The sequence below is a fragment of the Pagrus pagrus genome (assembly GCF_965226575.1).
Source record: "Pagrus pagrus genome assembly, chromosome: 2".
Classification (NCBI taxonomy): Eukaryota; Metazoa; Chordata; class Actinopteri; order Spariformes; family Sparidae; genus Pagrus; species Pagrus pagrus.
In genome coordinates, this window is record NC_140186.1 from 34,708,804 (window position 1) to 34,732,626 (window position 23,823).

A 23,823-nucleotide genomic window follows, 5' to 3' on the forward strand; every position below is an offset into this window, starting at 1 on the left:
TAAAATGAACCATTATTAAAAAGACCCAATCTTGATCCACAAACACTAAATTACAGACCGATATCAAATCCGATACCACACTGTCCACTGAAAATGCACTAACTGAGTGTGATCTACTAGCCACCACGGATCTCTCATCTGTCTTGCTGTTATGTGACTTTGACACTGTGGAACAAGACCATGTCCTACATCGTTTAGAAAATCGTGTTGGTCTTATTTTAAATAACAGAACACAAGTGTTACATACAATAATATCATGTCCTCCTGCTTGCAGGTCAGATTTGGTGTTCCACAGGGATCAGTGCTGGGTCCTCTCTTGGTCTGTGTCTATATGCTGCCCTTGGGTCACATTTTCAAAAAACACAACATAATGTACCATTGCTATGCGGATGACACAAATATGTCTTCCCCTAACAGCCAATGATTCCTCCCAGCTGATTGAGCTTGAGTCATGTTTGAGAGAATTTCCTGCATCTGACTGCTCAGTAAAGTCCAGAAAGATTCACCTCACTCTTCTCTGATGTCACCATTAACCTTGACAGCTGCACAATTTCCCAAACCCATATAGTTAAAAACCTGGGAAAAGTCTTCTAATGAGTCTCTTTTGTTTGAACCTCACATCAAGCATATAACATGACCTGCCTTCTTCCACCTCCATAAAATAGCCCGAATACGCCCCACTTTAACAAAATCAGATGCTGAAATCCTCGTACATGCCTTCATTCCCTCTACAATAGATTACTGTAACACACTTTACTCTGGTCTACCTAAAACAGCAACAAAAGCACTCCAATTGGTCCAAATGCAGCACTCAGAGTCCTCACATAATCCAAGAAACACCTACACTTATATTTTTACATTTATTACCAGTTCACGCAAGCAATTTCAAAATCCTCCTTCTAACCTATAAAGCCTTAAATGGACTGGCTCCCTCATACATCTCCAGCCTTACTTCTCCTTCTACTAATACCTTCGCCTTCCCTTAATGCTGGATATTTAACTGTTCCTTGATTCAATAAAAACTCTTTCGGTGGTAGAGCCTTCGCCCCCAGAGCTCCAATTCTCTGTATAACCTACCTCTGCACATTTGGAAGGCAAGCTCCTTTAACATGTTCATATTCAGACTGAAAACACGTTTATCTTTCTCTTCATTATCACCTCTCCTGCCTTCAGCAGCTGGGAACTCAAATCACTGACTGTTCTCATTTTCAGTCCCATTAACGATACATTGTATGACCCCTGTTATTACATAACTCACCTCAACCACTACTTACTTACTTACTTGTAATATTGTATTTTGCTGTGTTTACTGACTTGTAAAGTGTACAGAGACATTTTAAATAAACTGAAGTTGAAGTTGACGAGGACTGGCCCTGCTGCCCAGACAAAAAATATGAAATAAAGAAGCTCTAAATTAGCAATGGTGTACAGGAATATAAAGGTACCTGTTCCACCCTACTGTTGATGATGACCAGGTCAGCTTCTCTCTGCAAACAGTCTTGCCGACTGTTGTCCCAATTCCTCTTCTGTGAGGAAATGTAGTAACAACTGGAGCCAAACATCATCCAGTCCTGTGGACAGTTCTTTTCTTCTGGACAGCTAATTTCATGTGTCTCACCTCAACAAAGAAACATAGACAGCATGTCACAATATAGAACATGTAGACAGAGCAGTGTCATGATGCAACAAAGAACAGGAAGCTGCATGTGAGCACAACAAGGTTCAAAGCTATGGAGTCTAGTCAGATAAATGTATGTGAAATATGTGGCTGAATCAAACCGACGTGAGTTTATAGCAGTTTAAATTGCAGAATTAAAGCTATTGATAATCAATATGTAAAAAATATGTACTGTGTTTTGTTATTTGGGTAAACTAGCTCCTTACATAACACCAGTTCAGATTTATATTCACCCAGAATGTTGTTCTTTCCAGCAAGCAATATACTGGACCATCAGTGAACAGATAAAACTACTGTTCATACTGCTACTGTATACAGAGTTTAATTGTACAATGCAGCAATAATGCTACTGTTACTACAACATCTCGTGCCTGTGGTGGTATTAATCCCAGTAGTATTATACTATCAATATCCCAGTATCACACTCTCTAAATACAGTGCGCACAATATATAACTATACAGACTTGAAATACTGTATTTTTACAGTAATTACAACTTTTCTTTTTGTCTTTGAACAATGACGTTGCAATGGTGAACAGTTGCCTATTTACACATCCGAAAAACACAGACCAACATCAGCAAGCCGTGCTCCTGCCTTGGCAGTCTGCACTGATATTAGAGGAGCAGTATCAAGTGCAACAACTTCACTGCTGGACGTAAGCTACATTTTTGATGTCATATGACATCAAAGAGGGGAATGCACCATTAAATTACGTCAAAATGCAGGACTGCCATGCACAAACCAGCTGTAACAATTTAATGTTAGCTAGCGTATTGGCTACCGAGACATCAGCAAACCAGTAGGATTGTTTTATGTTTCTTATAAAGAAAAGAACCAAACCTCAGTTTGAAGTGTGCATCTAAAAACCTCCGTTTGAAGGGCCATGTAGCCTTTACACTTCACCCTACCGCTCTGTCCCAACCTTACACCCTAACCCTTGCAACCTCCCAACCCTACCCCTAGATACAAACATGGCTAAATGGTAGGGGCAAAGCACGTACTGGGATTCAGGGCCGATAGTCACTCTCCTTATAGCTTTATATGTGCCTCTTTAGCTGCTAAATATTCTGCTATGTTCACCAGCTAGTGACTAACTTTGTCTTTTTGCTGATTGGTGCTGGCAAAGTAATGAGAGTAAACCAAAAGAGTAAAGTTAGAGGATGTGAAACCAAAATAATGAGCTAAAACACAATAAAATGCTGGGTAGAGTTGCAGTCAGGTCTCTGCCTATCTACCTTTAGTAGTGGGCTCACTCAGAGCAAGTCTTAGAGCAATGTTGAGAATCGCTTGAAGAACACACAGCACGCCAAAGCTCAGCAGAACCACGCTGAGATGTCTTAACTCTGTAAAACACGCACACACACAGAAAGAGAGAGAGAGGGAGAACACTTTGTCAGCTCAATGTTTTCCCTGTTCATCAAAGAATATATCTGGTACTAGAGCCCGACCAACAGATTATCATTCAATTGGCCTATTACAAATACATTGGTATCTGCACATATGAAACTTAATTTAGAGATTATGATGCAAAAATACATTCTTGGGTTGATTTACAATTATTACATTCCCCATGGAGTTTGTTTCAGTGCACTGATGTCACAAATTTATCATTAAACCATTAAACCAGAGTTTTTGAGGGAGCATCATGATGACAAAATGTCTGTTTATTGGCTGATATTTAGAGAACAGAACTTTTTAATCTGTTATATCAGCGTCGACCCCAAAACTCGAGAATCAGTTAAGCTTTGTGTAAAAGAAACAGTAAACCAACAACTAAACCCTCTAAACAAATTGTTAATTTTCTGATGTTATACTGTACAAGTGCAGATTTCTGTTCTTCGTATTGATGCAAATTAGCACATATTTAACCAGCTCATTAGCCTCATTTGCATCTTTATTTATATGAAATATCAGAAAACATGGAATACAAAATAATCATCTTAATATCTGCGGGGGAAGTTTCACTGTGATATCTATTAGTTACAATTTTAACCCTATTCACCACTGGTTATAAAAGAGGGATCCAAAATGCCCTTTGTCCAAACCTTTGACTCTAACATGTCAACAACATGAAACAAGCAAACACACACTTTGGGCCTGGCTTCATTCAGTGTTCAGATTTCTGTTCTTTACTGCGGGATATTCATTTTAACTAGATAATCCCTAATTTGCATATTAAAACATCACAAAGCTTATCATACAAAGGTTGTTGTCTTTATGAAAATGATTACTATAATCGGGGAAGTTTCATAGTGATATCCTTAAATTATGGAATTTGACAATCTATCTTAAAAGGCCATTTTCTCAGAATGAGTTTTTTCCCTGAGCCAGAAATCTTCACTTCAGCAGCACTTACATACACCAAACTTTCCACTTTTATTCCCATCTATATTCTGAAGGTCTTTAGAGGGCTTGCTTGTTTTTTTCTATGGCTATTAGCAGTATTTTTGGATTCATGGAGTGATAAAAGAAATATCCAACATTCACTCTGTAAAGACCTTTGACTAGTGTTTCAGCAGAATGAAACAAGAATTTTGAACTTGGCTTTATCCAATGAATGACTCTTCACCTGTAGAGTCTGCTCTGAATGGTCTTAGATTACTTACTTGGTTTCGGAGGGCTCTCCACAGCAGCGTACTCAGGCTCAGGTTTGGGGAATTCCTGATACTCACTAACTTCAATGTGGACATCAGACTCACGTGAACGAAAGAACACTGACATTTTGAAGCTGCTGCAGTGAGAAGGTATGTTTGATGACATCTGTTGTGCAGCACTTAAAACACATACCTTTTCCTGTCATGGGCCCCCCGTCTTGTTTAGAGGAAGTACTGTCCCATCGAATGTTTCATCCTAAATACACTAAATGGATTTGACTCTTTCTTTAAATTCTTTTTTGGGGTAGGGTCGGGTCTATTTTTATTTGCAGATTTTTCAGAGAATGGAATCAGTGTGGATTCTTCTGGCTATTCTTTTTTAACAAACCATTTGTTTATGGTTTAGTGTTTTTGAAGAATCTTTAAATGTTTTTACAGAACTTTACTGTGATAAAATACTCATTTAATCATGTTGTGCATGATGCACGCTTTCTGTGTTTATGATTGATGTTGCAGAGATTTTTAGATTACATGAAATGTTACATTCTGGGCTTGTGGTTATGGAAGTCTTGTGCCAGATTGCAGTTTCACTTAGGAAACTGGATGTGGTAGAGTGTGAACACAGCATCAGCTTCACACAGCAGTGTGACCAAAACACATTACACAGGACAAATGTAGCTGAAAATACTGCCTGTTCAGCGTGCACAAAGACATTTATTTCCCATTGACACAGCTCATCAGATAGGAAAGTGTAGACATTTACATAGCACTCTGGTACAAAGAAATATAGACATTTACAGCATTGCAAATGAGAGACAATGACTTGTCCTGGTTTCACAGCTCAGTTAGTAAAATAAAAAGACCACAGCAATGTTGTCAATAAATGCCACAGCACATACATTCCTTAAAGGTCTCCTGAACAGTTGTTTCCAATAGTCAATTTTCTTAAAACCTTAAACCACCATATTTCTCTTCCATGCTTTGGAGACAGGACTGTATGAAGGCAACAAGAGCTTACAGACGAGACCAGATCAACTATAATGAAATAAACCAAAAATCTATTAATATTTTACTCAATTGACATGACAAATGATCAACATAAAAAACGCATGAATTCAAGTAGCACTAAAGTAGTATGTCTGTTGTGTGTACACATCATCACCATACTCATATTTGGCCAGCAGTTTGCAGAAAACTGAATGATGACACGATGCCCTTAGTGCACGACAAACTGATTTCATTGAATACACTAATGGCAACAGTTGTCATACACTCACAATGTGCATAGAATGCACAGAATTCTGCCTTCAAGTGAAATTTGATCAAAACCACAAATGTAGAGGAACTCATCAAGCTTTCTACACATATCCTGTTGGTCGACTTAGCTGTCAAATAGTGACACCAAAATCAAATGTGTGAGCTTGGTTCACATGCTTCATTTAGTGTCCACTGGAGCCCACAGACTTCTAGTGGCAGGCTCCCTAATCTTATGTGCTGGGCATTTCATTTACATAAATGGGACTACTGGGCAGTATGACCTCATTGGTGCAAGAGGAAGTATTTTATTTCCTGAGCGAGGTGTTTCCACACATCAACTTTCCATCCAGAGGTCCATCTTGCTGATTAAAATGATTCAAAGAATCAGGAAGCCATTGACTGTGACAATCAGCGTTGTGCAAAGTTCTGTTACGCAGTTGAGTCGGAGGAGAATATGTGCTCGTTTCATGAGGAAATCTTAACAAGCGCAACTGCCTGTTGCCAAGCCTTTTGCATCAAACTGAACATTTCTCAACCTTTTGAGTCTTGAGTCACAGTGAGTGGTGCCAACATGTTTTTGAGGTTCACTTCACAATGAATTGCAACCTGCTATTTTGGTGTTTTTTAGTCCCTATGTGTGAACAGGATGGAAGGGATAAGTAATCTTTAATGGCATCAAACAGCTGTGTCTCAAAATACAACCACCTTTACCTTTTTGATTAGGGACTACATTCTTTCAGGAGGTTTGACTATGGTCCAAATGGTTAACTGATATCAAATGCTATGAAAAAGAAATTGATATATTCAAAATAATATAAAATATTAAAAACAAGACAAAGGCAGGGTGTGTGGTTGGTCTCAGCACATCGCTCCATCAGCTATATTAAGTAAATGTCCTGTGTTAATCAGTGATTGCATGGCCTAATTAACACTGCTGAAAGCAGAGCCAGTGATTGGTACATGTGGATGATTCGTCCAGCTGTCCAGCCTGACTGTCTACATGTCATGTACAGAGGGTATGTGTTGGGCATCACTGAGGAGGAGGAGGAGGAGGAGGAGGAGGAGGAGGAGGGAGGTCAGAGAAGGGGACAGAGTTTGGTGGCCAGAGAGGAGAAGAGAAAGATGGATTGAAGAAAGAGGGAGGAGGAGGGGGGTAGAGAGGGAAGTTGGGTGGTAGAAAAGGGGGAGGAGGGTAAGGGCAGGGAGGTGGGAGGTACATGGGAGGAATGTTTGTGTGTCTGGATGGTGGGTGTATGTGTGTGTGCTGGAACGGTGGATATTTATTCCTCGGGTTCTGGTGCCTGAATGGAGGGCCTGCATGTCTTGGTGGGAAAACCCGAGTGTTACGCTGCTGCTGCTGCTGCTGCTGCTGCTGCTGCTGCAAGGTGTCCTGGGTAATGTGGCCAGGATTATCTGGAGAGAAAAAAAAAAAGATGAAGCAAAGCAAAGGGGAAAAAAGAGTAGGGATGAGCAGATGTCTGTCATATTCTAATGGAAAAACGATGACTTTCATCTTTAGACTTCTTTCATATGTAAAACCTTTTAACCATCCAAACATGTCAACATTTCTGTTTATTCATTAATATATTTGCTGAATGTGTGTGAATACCTGTACTGTTATTGTCCCTCTTCTTTTTGGAGTTTTTCACTTTCCTCTTGGCTTCCTGCTCTTTCTCGTCATCACTATAATCTAAAGCCTTGAGAGAAGAGAGACAGACAGACAGACTCTTGTAAAGTAAACACAGCAGTCATATTGAGCATAGTGGAAAGTTCACATCAAATTTACAAAATTAGAGGAGTCCTAAATATTTTCAGGCTCAACCATCACTTTTTTCAGATTTACTTGGTTTGATCTTAAAGTGTAACTCTTGCCAAAATGTAACCTAGGCTTTTTTGTGAATGTCCCTGAGTCAAACCTTTGTGTAAAAGCATAATTACTACGAAAAAGCCACTTTTAAGATTTACCGTAGTTTTGTTTTCGGGTCAAAATCATTTTCAATTGTGTGCTAGGGGCAGCTGTATGGTAGCATCAAAATTGCTATTTTTAAAACACTAAGAAGACTCGACACAACATGAAACTTTGCTTGTAGTATCACCAGGGTCTCTACACATGAACACGAGCATTGAGAACATTGTTTGTGTTCACAGAGTTTACTAAAAAGAAGGTTTTGAACAACTAAAGTGATGCTTTAGGAGCTTTCCACCTCGGGGATAGACGCATCTCAAAAAAAAAGAAAAATGAGAGAAAAATGTGATTCTCCCAGGACATTCTGTCTCCATACGATAGGAGGTCATACATATCCTGTACAGACGTTAAAGTCTGGATAAGGATAGTCTGCTCTATGAGTTTATATCTCATGGTCTCTGCAACCTAGTTTCTTTGAAGCTACTGTAGATATGTCTACAGAACACGTCTGACGAACCAAGCCAAAGCAAAGCTGACTGTTTGTGTAAAACTTGTAAGGAGGCCTTCGATCCATCTATGTTAGCAGACTTAATGTCTGTGACCTATTTACCTCCTATTCCTCTGGCTGAAGGTGAGAAACTCTACATTCACCCCCCTTGCTATGTTGTTAAACAGATAACCATGTATGGGAGGGATGCTTCCTGAGCTGGATATATGATTTAAGCATTTGGGAAGACTTGTTAAGATTATCATGGCATCACTCTTTGCAAAGTTAAACTCTTTACAAAGTTATTGTAACCAAAAGTAATGATAAAAGGCACAACTCCGAGAGGACTTGTTGTCACCATGGTCAATGCACTTTCTGATCTGTGAGTGCGCGCACATAGCGCGTTAAGTTGCACATTATGGCAAAGGGGACATGCAGCTCGTCATATGTTTCCCCAACATATATGCACCAATAAAATTAAATAGAAATACATGAATACATTTAGATTAAAAGCAATTACTGCATGAAATACAAGTTGTTCACGAGTCTCAAAGCTCGAGTCCGAGTCAAGTCTGACGTCTTTTGAGGTGGAGTCGCAAGTCAAGTCTGAAGTCACTTTTGCAACTTGAGTGCGACTTGAGTCCAAGTCTCAGACTTGAGTTCCCATCTCTGGTGTGTGTGTGTGTGTGTGTGTGTGTGTGTGTGTGTGTTTACCTCCACTGGTGGCTCTTGGTCATTCTTCCAGGATGCATCAGATCCTTTTAAGCTGAAAGAAAAGAATTTGACGTATTAGTTAGGTTTGATCAGAAACAAATTTCAGTTCATCATAATTACTATTACTATATAACTTGCTGTATAATTACTACTCAACAAACAAACCTTTATTAAATACTTACAGTTTGAGCTGCTGAATGAGGATGTATCTTGTGCACTCTTTGATGGCTGGTGCATAATAAACTGTCAGTCCCACCGTCAGCCCCTTGCTGCTTATCTGGTCTGCAGAGTTAAAACGCAAAATATAGAGTGGACTGGACACCGGGCCAAACACATCGAACACCTGAAACACATACAGATACATTGACATGTGGATACCAACAAGATGACAACAAACTGATACAAATTAAACACTTCTTTACACACTAAGACAGCAAAACAGAGTTGACAAAGGTGAAGGTCATCATACAGACAGCCTCTGCTGGTCCACCCACCTTTCCCAAAGCCAGCCTATCAGATCTAAAGAGGATACTATCATCAGTCAGAGCTGGTCTGTCTTTCAGGGACTGGATGATAACTGCAGACACACAAAGAACAGTTTGAGACAGAGCTGAGGAATCACACATTAAAAGCTTCTATTCCACTTGGGTTTTTCTGAAGTGTGACCTGAACGTGAGTGTGTGTATATTTACCAAGTTGCTGTATAATACTGGAGACCGTTCCAACAGGCTGGAGTTCTGAATCTTCTGGTAACGAGATACACACCTCCTCCACCGTGGGCAGTTCCTACAAATAAACATGACATGTCAGCTTTTGGTCTGATGGTGTAAAAGTACATTTGTTCGTATGGTTTAAAACGCAACAAAACACAGAAAAAAAGTGTGCTATAGATGTAAAAGCAATTCTGCTATTTTTACTTATTAATTTTAATTACATGTTCTGATGTGTACATGATTCATACTAGGGGTGCAACAGTACAGTTAGCCCACAGTTGGATATGTACCTCTGTTTATGGATCTAGGTTTTGGTTTGGTAAGCCTTTTTTTGTATGAGGAGAAAGAAAAGCTACAATGTTACGAATGTCCCTACTGCACTGGTGATTTTTTGTGTTTTTCTGGTGTGGTAGGATAGGTTTGTTTGAAGGCATGAGAGAGAAACTGCGGCTTCACTGACAGCGTTACCTGCTCGGCTGTCCTGCTTCCACACAGCGATATCGCTGGGTGGGGGTGGCAGTGCAGATGCGTGCTCATGTTTGAAGCGTTTCTGGTTGTGTAGCGACACGAGGTGAGCAGTGCTCGCTGACAGTAACTTTTCTGTCCACCGTTTTTGTTCCCTCATCATTGTACATAACACCAAAACCACAATGTCCTCAAACTGTCGCCTCTCCACATCGGTCACTATGCTGTCTGCTGTGAGTCTACTCTATTCCAGCACCACCTCCAGGGCCATTTCATCATTTGCCTACTAACAGCGATCGGCCATTCACTTGCAGGGAGGGGTATTGTCTGGTTACACACCAACCTGCTCTCACTAGCCCTTTTCACACAGAGTCGCCGCATTATCTCAGCAGCGGCGGTTCACCAATTCTCCACTGTTGTTTGTTCACACAGAGCCAAGCAGCTCCGGCGTAAAGACGAACCAGTGTGTACTTCATACAGCAAGCCGGCGCTGCTGATCCAAAAGAGGCGTGACAGTACACGTCATGATGATGACGTCTGTGTTTTCTTCAACATGTTTCACCCGGTGTCCTCCTGTTAATCTAAACATGTACCCACTGACTGTTTATAATCATATGGATGCTGTTATAATGTGTTGTGATTGAGATCCTGACCCACCAAACATCCTGGAAAGTGACAAAGTTACGTTTTTCGCTCTAAATTACATAATTACATAATCGCCATCAGTAAACAGGACGCTCTCTGACTCTCTCACTCGCGGGGAGGGAGGCTGTTTTCTGGGGGAAAGTTCACTGAAGTCTCGGTCGGGAGGGCTGACCGTCACCATGAGACAGTAACTACAGCAACACAATAGTGGAAGGAGACAAACACATGGTGAGTTAAAGTTTTCTGCTGGGGACAGACGCTGTTTTTCGGGCAGAAATGTGACGAAGAGTCGGTCGGACAGACAGGAGGACAGACACTTCTCCACGTATAACTGCGGTATTTTTTTCCTCACATAAGTTGCCACAGACACTACCAGTTACTATGATACTGTTGTTTGGCCCTGTAACGTTGCTTTGTGGGACATTTCTCTTTATTTTGTTGAGTGGAGGATCTGTTTAGTTATCAGACTGTCAGACCGACACGCCCCCGCTCCGCACCGCCAGCTTATCCATTCACACAGGTTCTGTTCACCAATACTGCGCCTCTGATGCTACCTCTGATGCTACATCTGATGCTACCTCTGATGCTACCTCTGATGCTACCTCTGATGCTGCCTCTGATGCTACCTCTGATGCTACCTCTGATGCTGCCTCTGATGCTGCCTCTGATGCTACCTCTGATGCTACCTCTGATGCTGCCTCTGATGCTGCCTCTGATGCTACCTCTGATGCTGCCTCTGATGCTGCCTCTGATGCTACCGCCGATGCTACCGCCGATGCTACCGCCGATGCTGCCGCCGATGCTACCGCCGACGCTACCTCCTGAGGCGCATCAGAGGTGCAGCTAAATTTCACCCCTGCTGTCTCCGAGACTTTCACACAGAGGAGGATGGGGAGAATTGGCGCAGGATCCCCGCACTCAAAGTGAATGGGGCTACTGCAGGACTAGGACACACACAGAGCCAATTTGGAGAGAAATGCATGGGATGTAGTAATGCAAAATTGAAATGCAAAATTCGCGAGCCATAAGTGTGTATTGAACTGTGGACAGTAAACGTAAACCTTGGGGAAACTCCGACTGTCAAAGTTACGTCCACTGAAAGTGCTTGTTGTTGTCCCTGACAGGCTGAGGTTGTTATTCTGACAGTCTGACAGCAAGGAAATGATTCCTACAGAGAGAGATGAGCACTTTTAGTGGACATAACTTTGACAGCCGGAGTTGCCCCACAGTTTTACATTGCAGCCTTGTTGCAGTTGCCAGCTGAAGCAATTTACTGGACCGTTTCCAAAACTGTTGCAGAGTATGAATCTTTTACACACCAAAACATGAAAATATAGGACCCAGGATTAAAAATACAGGAATTACCCTTTAAAAATGAGAACCAAACATTGTTTGGTGAAGCAGACCCTGAATTGAGGAGGAACATAACTGCCAATGTGTTGCGCTTTCTGTGAGGGTGTATGTTTCCGCTCACAATTTGTTCACAACTTCACCTGTCAATCAAGTCATCAAATTAAAGAGAAAAGTGCTTAATTACCTGGCCAACAGTGGTGCTTTATAGGCTAACATTAGCAACCCTTGCTCCTAGCCTACCAGTCTGCACTGATATTAGAGGAGCAGTACCAAGCGTACAGATGTCCGGCATCAAATGCTATCAAAGGGTGGAATGCCACATTAAAGTATGTGAAAATGTGCGACTGCCAAGCAAAAATCAGCAATAACAATGTCACATTTTCCAGCAAGCAAGTTCTTTAGCTACTGAGACATCTGCAGTCATCTGCGTGACTGTTTTATACTTGTTATAAAGACATGGACCATAATACATTTAAACTGTAAACACTGAAATGCTTATCAACCTAAACATTAGGGCTTTGACATTTGCCCAAAAAAATCATATTCGAACTTCGTTTGTTTATTAATATTCGAATATATTCGAATATTTATTGATAATATTTTGATCATTAAATGCCTCCAGTAAGACCTATATTAGTATCAAAAGAAAGTCGTTTTTCTGTTGTTCTATGTTCTGTCCACCAGAGGGCAGTGTATCAATCAATAGACAGAAAAGTGTTGACAGGTGGGCTCTCAAGTTGCTGGTCGTGGAGTGGTCGATAAGTTTAGTCTTACATATTTTACAAATAACTTTGTCCTTTCTCATTATTTTTCCTTGTTTCAGGAAACCAAAGAAGCGCCACACATTACTCCTTAAATTTTCCGGCGTGTATAGTTCTCCTTCCGCACTCGCAGCCTTTTGCTCTGCCATTGTTTTTCTGTGAAAGAGTGTAAACAGGCGTCAGGCGCTAACGACGTGATAACGTACAGAAGCCCCAGGTGATCAATGCTCATGAGCTCGCGTTTCACAAAACAGGCTGAAAAAAGCCTCGAATCTGGATTGAAAACTACGTTTTCAGGCAAACACATTTACCAAAAATAATGCTTATTATAGGTTCGAATATTTAGAAGCTGCCCGATATTCGTTCGAATATCTTTTTTTTTTTAATATTCGAATTATATTCGAATACCGAAGTTCGATGTCAAAGCCCTACTAAACATCAGTTGAAACTTTACAATGACCATCTAAATAATGTTTATAGATGAACTACACTGTATGTATTAACGTTACAAAGTGTTATAAACATCAGTTGCAACTTTACAATAAAAAACTGCTTAATGTTTTATACTGTAAAGCATTTCATTGTTTGTTCAGTGAAGAAAAAAAATATAAAACTGTAATCTACTATACATTTATTAATGATGTTATTATGAAGTGTTACCCATAATATTAGAAAAAGGCTTTCTGCTGATCTGATCGGCCGATATTTTGCATTTTATGCAATTTGTGAGATCAGCTGTAATGTCTTAATTTGCTGATTCGATCAATGACGTCATTTTTGCACAACTTTTTGCAGATGCTCTGGTTGCATAGATTGCAGATGGCTTGTGTTTTATCTGTCTCATTTACTCTGAAGAAGTTCCACACCACCGACATGTTTGTTTGAATCCGACAGCTAGTTTTGAGTCCTGTCACGATGTGACAGACAATAAAGTTTTTTGAATCTTGAATCATTAGCTGTCGGATTCAAACAAACATGTCGGTGGTGTAGGACTTCTTCAAAGTGAATGAGACAGATACAACTCAAGCTATTTGCAATCTGTGCAACACTAGAGAACCTCGTGGGGGAGCATCTGCAACATGTTTCAACACGACAAATTTAATCAGGCACCTGGATAAGGAACACAAGGAGGAGCATGCCGAGTTCAAGAAACTGAGCGTGGAAAAAGAAAAACAAACATCAATACGGATGCTAAAGCAAACTACTTTACACAGTACCCGTCCGTATAGCCGTGACCAGGGGTTGAAACTAACTTTTTGGCTTACCAGACAACTGGCGAGTAGATGAAAATTTTTACTAGACAAACAGATTTTTTACCAGACAAAAATATTAAATTGCCATTTGTTAGAATTACTTTTTCATATGTCTGTCTAAATTGATTTTCAATCATAGTAATCGCATTGTGTCTCTTCTCTTCACAATATTTATTAGCAGCATATATACAGAAAATTTTTTCACTTCATTCGTAACACACATTTTTTTTCAAGTTCAGTCTCTGTCAGAGTCAGAGAGTTCCCCCTCAAAGCTATTTCCCTCCTTCGTCATGAAATTCCACTTCTCATTAAATTTCCGAACATATTTCGCCGGTTTTGACTGAGACGAGGTGGGGGCTGAGACGCTGTCGGTCGATTCATCCTCCGTCCTCGTTTTTTTTCTTGGGGTCTGGCCCCCCACAAGAAATCTCCACATAATGGAGTAGCTAAATCGGGAATGTGGAGGGAAAAAATAGTTTATAGGCTGCGGTAGGGCTGCACGATTATGGCCAAAATGATAATCCCGATTATTTTTATCAATATTGAAATCACGATTATTAATCACGATTATTCATTATGTTAGGTAAAACATATCTTTTTATTGCACTTTTTTTAAACAAACCGTATGTGAACAAGGCTTCAAATTGAAACTTGTGATAATAATAATCATAAATAATTAAATAAAATGTACCCAAGTCAAAGGGCAAAAAATAAATATGCCATTGCAGAGTGCAATCATAAAGTGCAAACAAATGAAAAAATGAAGCCTATGCAGAAAAGGCACATACTACAAGGAACAGGAACATACTACATGCCTACAGATGTTTGGAGAGAAACACCAGCCTGGCAACATGTTCTGGCTTCAGAGCCGCCACTGGGGTAGGCGTAAACATGTGACGTGACGTGAAGCACGAAGTTGGGCAGTGAACAGTGACAACGAATTTGTCTTCAAAATAAGAGCTTTACATTGCACCCCATTGGATTTTAGAACTGGTTTCTTAGCGGGGGGCTTTTAATTTGAAAGTAGCAACCGTTCGTAGCTTGCCGCTACACAACAAGCTGACAGCAGCTACTAGCTGTTTGGTTGTGTCCGCTAGCTGTCAGCTACAGAGACCGAGGAGACGGTAGCATCTCCCGGATCTCAGCGGCTTTCCAGTTGCTCATCTTGACGTCCGCGAAAAAGTACGAACAACCATCTGTGGGAAGTGGTGTTGATTTTCGCGGGATCATCTGGGATGACCCGCCTTACTCTGCCTCTGATTGGCTTACCCTGATTCCTCATTCCTCATGCCTAAACCTAACCGCCAATGAGAGGCGTCCATCCCAGAACTCACGGGAGACGTGTTAAGTTGCTGATCAAAACACACGACTTCCTGTTTTTGCTGCTTCACATTGAAAGCTTCTACATAAGAAAGATATGATGGGCTTTTATTTTTTTAGATTACTCGCCAGAGTGGCGAGTGGTCTTCATAAATTACTCGACAAATACAAAAATTACTCGCATTTGGCGAGTAAAACAGCTTAATTTCAACCCCTGGCCATGACAGTGATGCCCTCTAGAGGTCATTGATGTTTTACCCTTGCATCTCTGTCGGTTTGGGCCATGGCAAAGATTGTTAAACACTGGCAAAAATGCTTGAGAATACTTTTGTTGATATTCAGTAAACAGTACATACAGTAAATTAACAAGTTATTTAAATACACATATTGCTCCCTCACGTGATCGGCCCCAAAAATCCTGATCGTGTAAAGCCTAATTAGAAATATAATTAATAGCATTAAATGGTATTGCTAATAAGACTACAGGTTAGAGCAGAAGAGGCTTAGCAGAAAATATCTGAGCTCTTTCTCCTCAAATGTCACATCTGTAACAACCAGAAATATCCACATTCTACAGGGAAGAAAAGACCAAATCACAGCGACTATCAACAACAGTCACTTCTGACAACTGACCGATGATTTGTATGATACTGTATGAAATCAGCAGACATGTTTATTTCTGCTGTTTTCAAATAGAAACTAGAACATTTAAAGATATGAAGACATTAAACATCACCTCTGATATTTCTACTGAGCTTATTTCATGTACTGTATTGCTTTCTTAGTGGCTCTGACATCTACACAGCAGAGTTAGCTCATACTAAGTGCTAGTTTGGGGTGAACTCAAGCTGCCATTGTCTTTAGTCTGTGGTCCATCAGTGTCCACCCTAATGTGGATCAAAGTGTTGTTGATGATAAATCACATGTATACACTTTGACATGACATCATAAAAAAGGACATTCAGAGTGTTAGAAGGCTTGGTGGTGCAGGGTTTTCCAATTATTGTTAACAAACATTGTCATTTGTTCTGTAGCGTGCTCTAACATGTAGAGCAGGAGACCATTACTGTTCATCTGCGATTTATACACTCAGTCCACTGACCAGACGCATATTGTCCTTCTGGCCTCTTCAGCATGGAGGAAAAATAGGCATCCTGAACACACTGTAAAAACCTTCCAACCCTTCAAACATACAATCACAGACTGACCTCGAGCAGGACTTCATCTCTAGTTTTGATGGGGGCTGGCTGGCTGAAACCCTCGTCATCGTCATCATCCCCAAGCACGCGGGGAGAGGGTGAAGAAGAGGAAGAGGTGGATGATGAAGAGGAGGAGGAGGAAGAGCTGTCACTGAGGACAGGAGAGGGAGAGAATCTGCGTCAGTCATTCATTTCCATTCCTTTACTGCTTCCTGTTTAGAACTTCATTAATATCAAATACAAAGATGAGAACTGGGGCGAAAATACTGAGCATGAGTGGTCAACAAGAAGCCTGTTATCCCAGCTAGTGTGTCTGTAAATACCTGTCTGAATCCTCAGAGTCTTCGTCATCACTGTCCTCTGTCTTACACACGCTGACTGAAGACAGTGTTGCTGCTGTTGAGTCCGTCTGCACATCTCCCGTTTCCTCTCCATGTGTGCGAGTATTTGATGACGTGTCTGCACCGTCTGGGGTTACAACGAGACACTCTAGTTGTGTTGTCATGGTAACCTCCATCTCCTCTTCCCCCTCATTGTGCGCTGGTAATGTCTGTCCATTCTCTTCTGATACTTTTTCATCCATCTGAAATGTACAAACCGGGAGGGGGTGTTCAGAGAAAGGATGGAGCTGAAGAATCCACATAACTTCCTTTTATTTGACTCTCAGTTTATCGTGAATGATCAACCACATTGTCATTTGATCAGCACCTTGAGTTTGAATACTTAATCTGCTGTCAATACAGGGTGAAATAAGGCAAGCAGCATGGACACAAATACAGTTGCCTCCATTCATGAAAACCAACGCATGTCACCGTTGAAAAGTATTTCTTTTAAAAATGACACTGGCTAGAAACAGGCGACAGACGAGTTACAGAACAGTATGGACCAACCAGCGAGCCACTCGGCTAACTAGCTAACAAGCTAACGAGGACTAACAGCGTTTAATTTGAGTTTCGAGTTGGAGTGAGCAGCTGTGGCCCCGCGTGGCTCCTCTCCGACAGGTTCCACAGGCAACATGTCGCACAGTACCAGTGTTTCTTTGTTGTGAATTTGCGTTATTACCTGTTTGTTTGTGAGGCTGTTGGATGCGTGCTGCGAAGAACCTCACGAGACCACTCACAAGTAAACCCAAAATGGACGAAACTACTTCCGTTTATAAAGTTTTACAATAAAAGCTTCATTTACGGTCGTGTTTTAAAATTACCTGTGGAAACGACTACTACACAAACTACAATAAAACATACAACGAGACATTAAACTCACGGAAACTTGTGTAAAAATACACGTGATTATATATTGTTCTTTTCACAGTATATGGTGGCCTATTCATGGCAATAACTTTTTTTTAGGATTTCCCCGTAGATTAAATTTGTTTTAAAATAAGAGTAGATTTCCTATATTCTGGTGCCTTTTAACTAGTGTTCTGGTCCTTTATCTGGCTATAGTAGCATTAGAAAAAAAAAATCTTCAGGCCTACATTTTGCAATTTCATCCAAAAAGCTAAATGTAAATTGATTCAACTTATCATAGCTTTGGGGCACAAGCTCATGATATACTGAATTTTTTGGATAAAAATACATGTTTGCTAACATTTCAAATAGAAAACTACTTAAAATTCAAACTAATCATTTAAAAGTATAATTTAATCGTATAATGGCTGGGACGCCCATGTCTATCAATAGAAGCATATGTGCAGGCCATCATTAGACAAGGCAGTAAGAACATATGTTACTTCGCATTGTAAATTATTGTACAATAGATTTGATGTACTATAAATTAACATAGGCCTACGATACATCTGCATTTAGTACCTTGTTTGGAAATGTCACCATACCGAATTTCTCCTACATTTTATTTTGAAGGCAGAGATTTTAAATTCCGGTCGTAGTCATTCCTGTCTGTGAACTTGACGCAGCTGCATGCTACATCCACCACACGTGGGCCTATGTTTATCCGGGTAGGCGCGAGGCTGTTGCGCAGTCTGAAGAGCTGCAACTGCGAGGAGAGCCTTCCACTGTAGTGCAGACGGACAGTGTGCTGATTGATAATGACTCACTCTGTCAAAGGCTTCTATCTAAACCAAGGAGCAAACATACATGTTGCATACCCATCAGTACTCAAAACAGCAAGCGCTCCACCCAACTCTGTTATTTGCATTGCATTGATGAAAAGGAGGTTGCAATGGTGTTGTGAAAAGTAGGCCACTCTGAATACTTGAGTAAACGTGTTAAAAATGTGCCTATTTACAAGTTATTAAATGTAAATATGTATCAAAAGTAGTCTAGTTTCCTGACTTTAAATGTCCTTAAGTGTTAGGTAGTTACACACGGTAACATGTAGGCCTACGTCCTGTATGTAATGGGTCTACCGATTATTGCGCCTGAATGAGTATCTGCGCCGATATTATTTTTATGATGATCCAAATATTTTTTTTCTGATTTCTGAAAATGCGCTACTTTGACTCTGTTGCAGCACGTCATCTGCAAACTAGTAACTACAGTTACCAAGTGAAGTAAAAGTACAATATTTGCCTGTAGTAGAAGTCTAAAGTAGCAGAAAATTGAAATACTCAAAACTTGGCTGCTGAAAGGAAATTTCAGTTTTTGCTGATTCTGGCGACCTCTGCAGCCAAAAGATGAAAATAGTGATTACAGAGTAACGTTACTGTACCAACAGACTACAGAGCAGCTTCTTTCCTCATGCTGTGAGACTCATCAGTTTATCCTCAGTATTCCACCATAGAAAATTGTTTAATTATTTATCCAACCTTGGTTGGAATCTGACCCGCCATTAAGAGTTACTATTTTGAGTATACAGAAATAGACAATCTTCTTATTGTTAGTCTTGTTTGCCTATGAAGGACAGAGGCGCTCGTATTTAACTGAGACTGTTTCAAAACCAGTTGAAGTTCCTTGTAGTAGCTGTACATACAGTACTTAGGTAAATGTACTTGGTAGCAACTATTAGCAAAAGTGGCAATAGTAGGCAACAAAGTAGGTCTACTAACACATCCAGGCTACAGAAGTGGTTTGAAGCAGTATTAAAATCTTTAAATAAAACTAGTAGCATAGTAGTAGAAACAACAACAACCTCATAATACTCGAAGTAAAAGCCATGTGTTCAAAATTTTACTAAACTATGAGTAGGCCTATAAGTATTACCAGAATCATGAACTGAAAGTAGGTTAAGTAAAATATCAATGATCCACCATTGATGATATAAGATTACTACTGCTACATTCTGTGATGTAATGAGTGCAACACAAACTACTTTGTCAAAAAACATTCATGAAGTTTGGTTCAATAATGAATTTATTATAGGTCTTTTGAAAATGTGACCAAATCTGCTGATAGTTGTAGAAACCATTGTAACTGAAAACTGCACTGTACACTTATGATCATGACTGTATCTTAGGCTTTATAAGTTCGTAACAGTTTAGGTATAAGAATCCCCAGGGTACAGGTCATACTGCAAGTCATGTATGCAGGTAGAATCACACTTTGCCAGAAGGTGGCAGCATACTCCTGTTTAATTAAAAAAAAAAAAAAAGGTATGCTATACTTAGTGTGTTTTTTTTTATACTTTAGCAATGCTGTGTGACATTTGGAGTCAAATAGTTTATAGCTACTGTGACTCAAAAACAATGAAGCTTGAAAAGGCCATGGTATTTAGGTAATCCCGTGTGAAAATGATTGACTGTTCTTCACTCAACTTAAATAACAAATAGTGGTGCCCATTTCAGTGCAGACTGTAAAAATCATTAATCATTTCTCAAGTCAGAGGTAATGTGCTCTAACCTGCAGGCAGGATGGAGGGGAAAATAACACTTTACACTGATGGATTTGGGGATGTGGAGTGTGCATGTGCATCTCTGTGTTCTGGTTCAGTAAATGTTACAATCCATAAATGTGGTAAAAGCTTTTGTTTTAGTGAGTTTTTTTTTTTTTTAAATACTTTAGCTTTCATTCTGTCCTTTAATAACTTCTTCTTGGCTGAAGGTGTGTACAGGCCTCTGTTGTAAGATGTTCAAAATGTGCAAGAAAATGACTTTTTTAATGTAATCATTTCTGTTCCTCTGCTTATTTTAAGTTTCCTAATCACTGACAATGTTTTGGAATAGTTTCCCAGTCTTTCACCTGGCAGCAGGGTCAAATAAATACTGCATACAATCAGCTGATGCTGGCTCCTGAATGGCAATATTGTTACTGAGCTAATCAACTGGCACCAGCTCAGTGCCACTGTTGTAGTTCAAAGCCAGCTCACACATCAAACAACACTTCTCAAGCAGCTCAACGAAGGCCTGCTTTGTGCCAATCGGTGTTGCTTTTAAAGACAACATCACATAAATGGCTACAGTCACCAGCTCTACGTCAGCACTGAAAGGAATCATAAGTGTACCCCAGTATGATTCATGTTGGCAAAGGAGCAGAGAAACATGCTATTGTTGCTGGTGCTTATGACTCATCTCACCAGAATGCTGTACGAGAATCATATATGTGCATTTCAAGTTGATGGGAAGTGGAACACTGATATGTCTCATTGAGATACTGCGTCTGTATCCTATGATATTTCCTATGATAACATTGTATAAGCCAAGCTTCTAACGCTGATTCCCATTGTTCCATAAATAGAGAGCAGGCTTCATAGCTGAGAAATTCCTAATGTGCACACTCAAAGAAAACCTTGTCAACCTTTGTTGTGTTGCATAGAGAACCACTCAGCTCAATTGTGCTGGTGACTCTAGAGGCTGAGGAAAATATTCCTCATATTAACTCATATTTCTAACACGGTGGTGTCACTGATGGTGCAATGTATGACAATGGTTCAGCTCTTTCCACCTGTTTTTCTCTGGGTTTGCCAGCTGTCCACACTGGAGAACAAAGGAAAAATGTACAAAAGTTGATCAAGGTCACTCTGATATTGCCTTACAGAAGCAGGAATATAATTGAATTGTTGGAGGTCTTAGTTCATGATTCAGAACGCCTGCAGAGACACCTCTGTTCCAACAATTAAAACATTGTTTTTAAAGGAAAAGCTCACCCAACAATGAAAATTCAGTCATCATCTACTCTCCGTTACATCAATGGAAAGTTGGGTGAAGTTTCGTAGTCCACAAAACATTTCTGGAGCTTCACAGCAAAACAGTATTCTCCTAAACAACTGAAGTAGCTGGGGACTTGTTTTAAAATGGAAACAAACATAAAATGGCTCCATTCAACACTGGTCTGCTGTAATCCAAGTCTATGGAAGCCCAGAGATCCCAAACTGATTTGAGACATTATTTAAACCCTTTTTAAGCCTAAATCTTCACTGTAGCTGCTGAGGTAAAAGCACTAGTGCACCCCCATCTAAGATATGTGCACAAGCTCGACCGCATGTTGAGGGTGTAAATACTGTCTTCTCAAATCAATTTGGGATTCAATTTGGATCTTTCACAAAGAACAAATGTCATTATTCATAGAAAAAGTACATTTTGTCAATTGCCTGCAACTGAAGTAAGACCATTTGAGATCTGATGATAAAAAACCACACAAACCAGTTTGATCTACAGCTGTAACAGCTGAAGTATGAAGCAAATAGACAAATTAAATCTATTTGCCTCAGATTGTTGTATAGATTGCAAACATGTATTCACTAATGTCTCATTGAGCACCATTGAAGTAATATCTTCAATTATTTTGTCTGACCAACATCAACATTTTTTGAGCGGGTTTGGCATTCCAACATAGCAGTATTATCTACTTTATCACAGTACATATCAAGGAGAGAAGAAGGTCACCTCCAAATTTTACACATGGCATCAAAAAAAAAGGTTGGGAATGAGCCTCTGCCCCAGGTGAAGGAGGTCTCACTGATAGATCAAACTGTTGTGGAGAAGAAGAAGAAGAAGAAGAAGATGAAGAAGAAGAAGAGCCTGAAGGATTGGCTACTAATTTATCCAACCCTCATCTATAGTCATGAAGTTTGGGATTGATGAAAAGAATGAAATGCTCAATTCAAACTGAAATTGGAAACTGCTGCTCCTTCACCTTAAAAAGAGCCAGTCGTCCCAGTTTGTTCTTGTCCTTACATCTTTGGTTCTTCATCAGAGCCAGAGAAGTGGGGACACGCCTGCTGATCTACCTTCATCACTCTTTGGTTAGTTGGATATACACCTTGTTCCCACGTGGTCATATAGAAGCAAAATCTCTTTCTCACTGAGTCCATATGCATTCAACTTGAGCCTGTTGTGTTCTGACAGTACGCAGGATTGAACTTGCGTCTCTCAGGGGCCACAGGATGTGTTTGCTGGTCATAAAGGCAGCAGGTGTTTTTGTGGCATTGTCTCTTTCTCTCTCTCTCTCTCTCTCTCTCTCTCTCTCTCTCTCTCTCTCACACACACACACACACACACACACACACACACACACACACACACACACACACACACACACAGCAGGTGTTGTTTGTCAGAGACTATTCTTCTTTTTAATGGTCCCAATGTCAGTCATTGTGTCACACACGGCAAACAGAATCAATTTACTGCAGCTCCACTGTGACACCTCCATATGTCAGAGAAAATTCCTCAAATTCTTGGATTTTTTTCCTGTTGTTGGTGTGTCACTTCCACATTTCCTCCCATGGGTGACAAGGTGCAGCTGTTTATGAGCTTTAAAAGAAAAATACACTAAAAATGCCATACAAGGACAAGGCCAGCATTATTTCAATTAAACAGTTTCAGTAGGCTACACTGTCTGTTTTGATTTTTCATACCCTCCCTTACTGCTGCTTTAGATTTTTCAATTGTAAAACTATAAGCTGACAGTATCAAACTCTCTTAACTGTAACTCAATTGGGACAACAAAGCTAGATTTAACACAAAAAACACTAAAATTGGCTCTAAATATTTAGTGCTTAATGTTTAATTGCAGAAAGCAAGGGATTTACTGTTTAAGTTTTGTTTCCTATCATCACTGACAAAGTAGTGAAAATGATGAGCACTACACTATTACTATAAATCAATGTTTCTCAAACTTTTCATACCGTGTACCACCTAAGAAAATATTAGGCTCTCCAAGTACCACCATCATGACCAACATTATAGATAGCTGCTGGTTCAGATAATATACCTGGCTGTGTACTAAAAGCATTCCAATCAGCTAGCTGATGTTATTACTGACATGTTAAACTCTCGCAGGAGACTGTTCCCTCCTGCCTCAAGACAGCCTGCATTATTCCTGTACCTAAAATGTCTGCTGTCTAGACTTAATGACCACTGCCCTGTGGCTCTCAACCCCATCCTGATGCAGTGCTTTGAGTCACCGGTTCTAAACACACTGGGCTCGAGTACAACGCTCTGCAAATGGATATTGGACTTCCTCACAAGCAGACTCCAGAGAGTTCAGATTGGCTGTCAAACCTCCTCTATGTCTGTGCTCAACACTGGAGCTCCACAGGGCTGTGTGCTCAGCCCCCTCCTGTTCACATCGTAAACCCA

General features: G+C 40.2%; 1 protein-coding gene across 1 annotated transcript; it reads right to left on the reverse strand.

Annotated features, from left to right (window-relative positions):
- Window positions 1–4,952: 4,952 nt before the first annotated feature.
- naf1 (nuclear assembly factor 1 homolog) lies at window positions 4,953–17,486 on the reverse strand. Its single transcript, XM_084374745.1, has 9 exons — window positions 17,409–17,486; window positions 16,670–16,929; window positions 16,356–16,497; window positions 9,330–9,423; window positions 9,132–9,214; window positions 8,820–8,980; window positions 8,638–8,689; window positions 7,140–7,227; window positions 4,953–6,943 (listed from the first exon to the last, which is right to left on the reverse strand). Exons 2-9 carry the CDS (start codon window positions 16,927–16,929, stop codon window positions 6,561–6,563), a joined length of 1,263 nt encoding a protein of 420 aa, XP_084230871.1. The 5' UTR covers window positions 17,409–17,486; the 3' UTR covers window positions 4,953–6,560.
- Between the last annotated feature and the right edge of the window lie 6,337 nt (window positions 17,487–23,823).

Bases quoted from the DNA above. Each gene is read 5' to 3' on its own strand.
- naf1 (XM_084374745.1), bottom strand. From the start codon at position 16,929: ATGGATGAAAAAGTATCAGAAGAGAATGGACAGACATTACCAGCGCAC. The intron at 7,228-8,637 runs GTAAACACACAC...TCTTCTCTCAAG, and splicing joins ACCAAGAGCCACCAGTGGAG to GCTTTAGATTATAGTGATGA. The intron at 6,944-7,139 runs GTATTCACACAC...TTTTCTCTCCAG, and splicing joins GAGGGACAATAACAGTACAG to ATAATCCTGGCCACATTACC.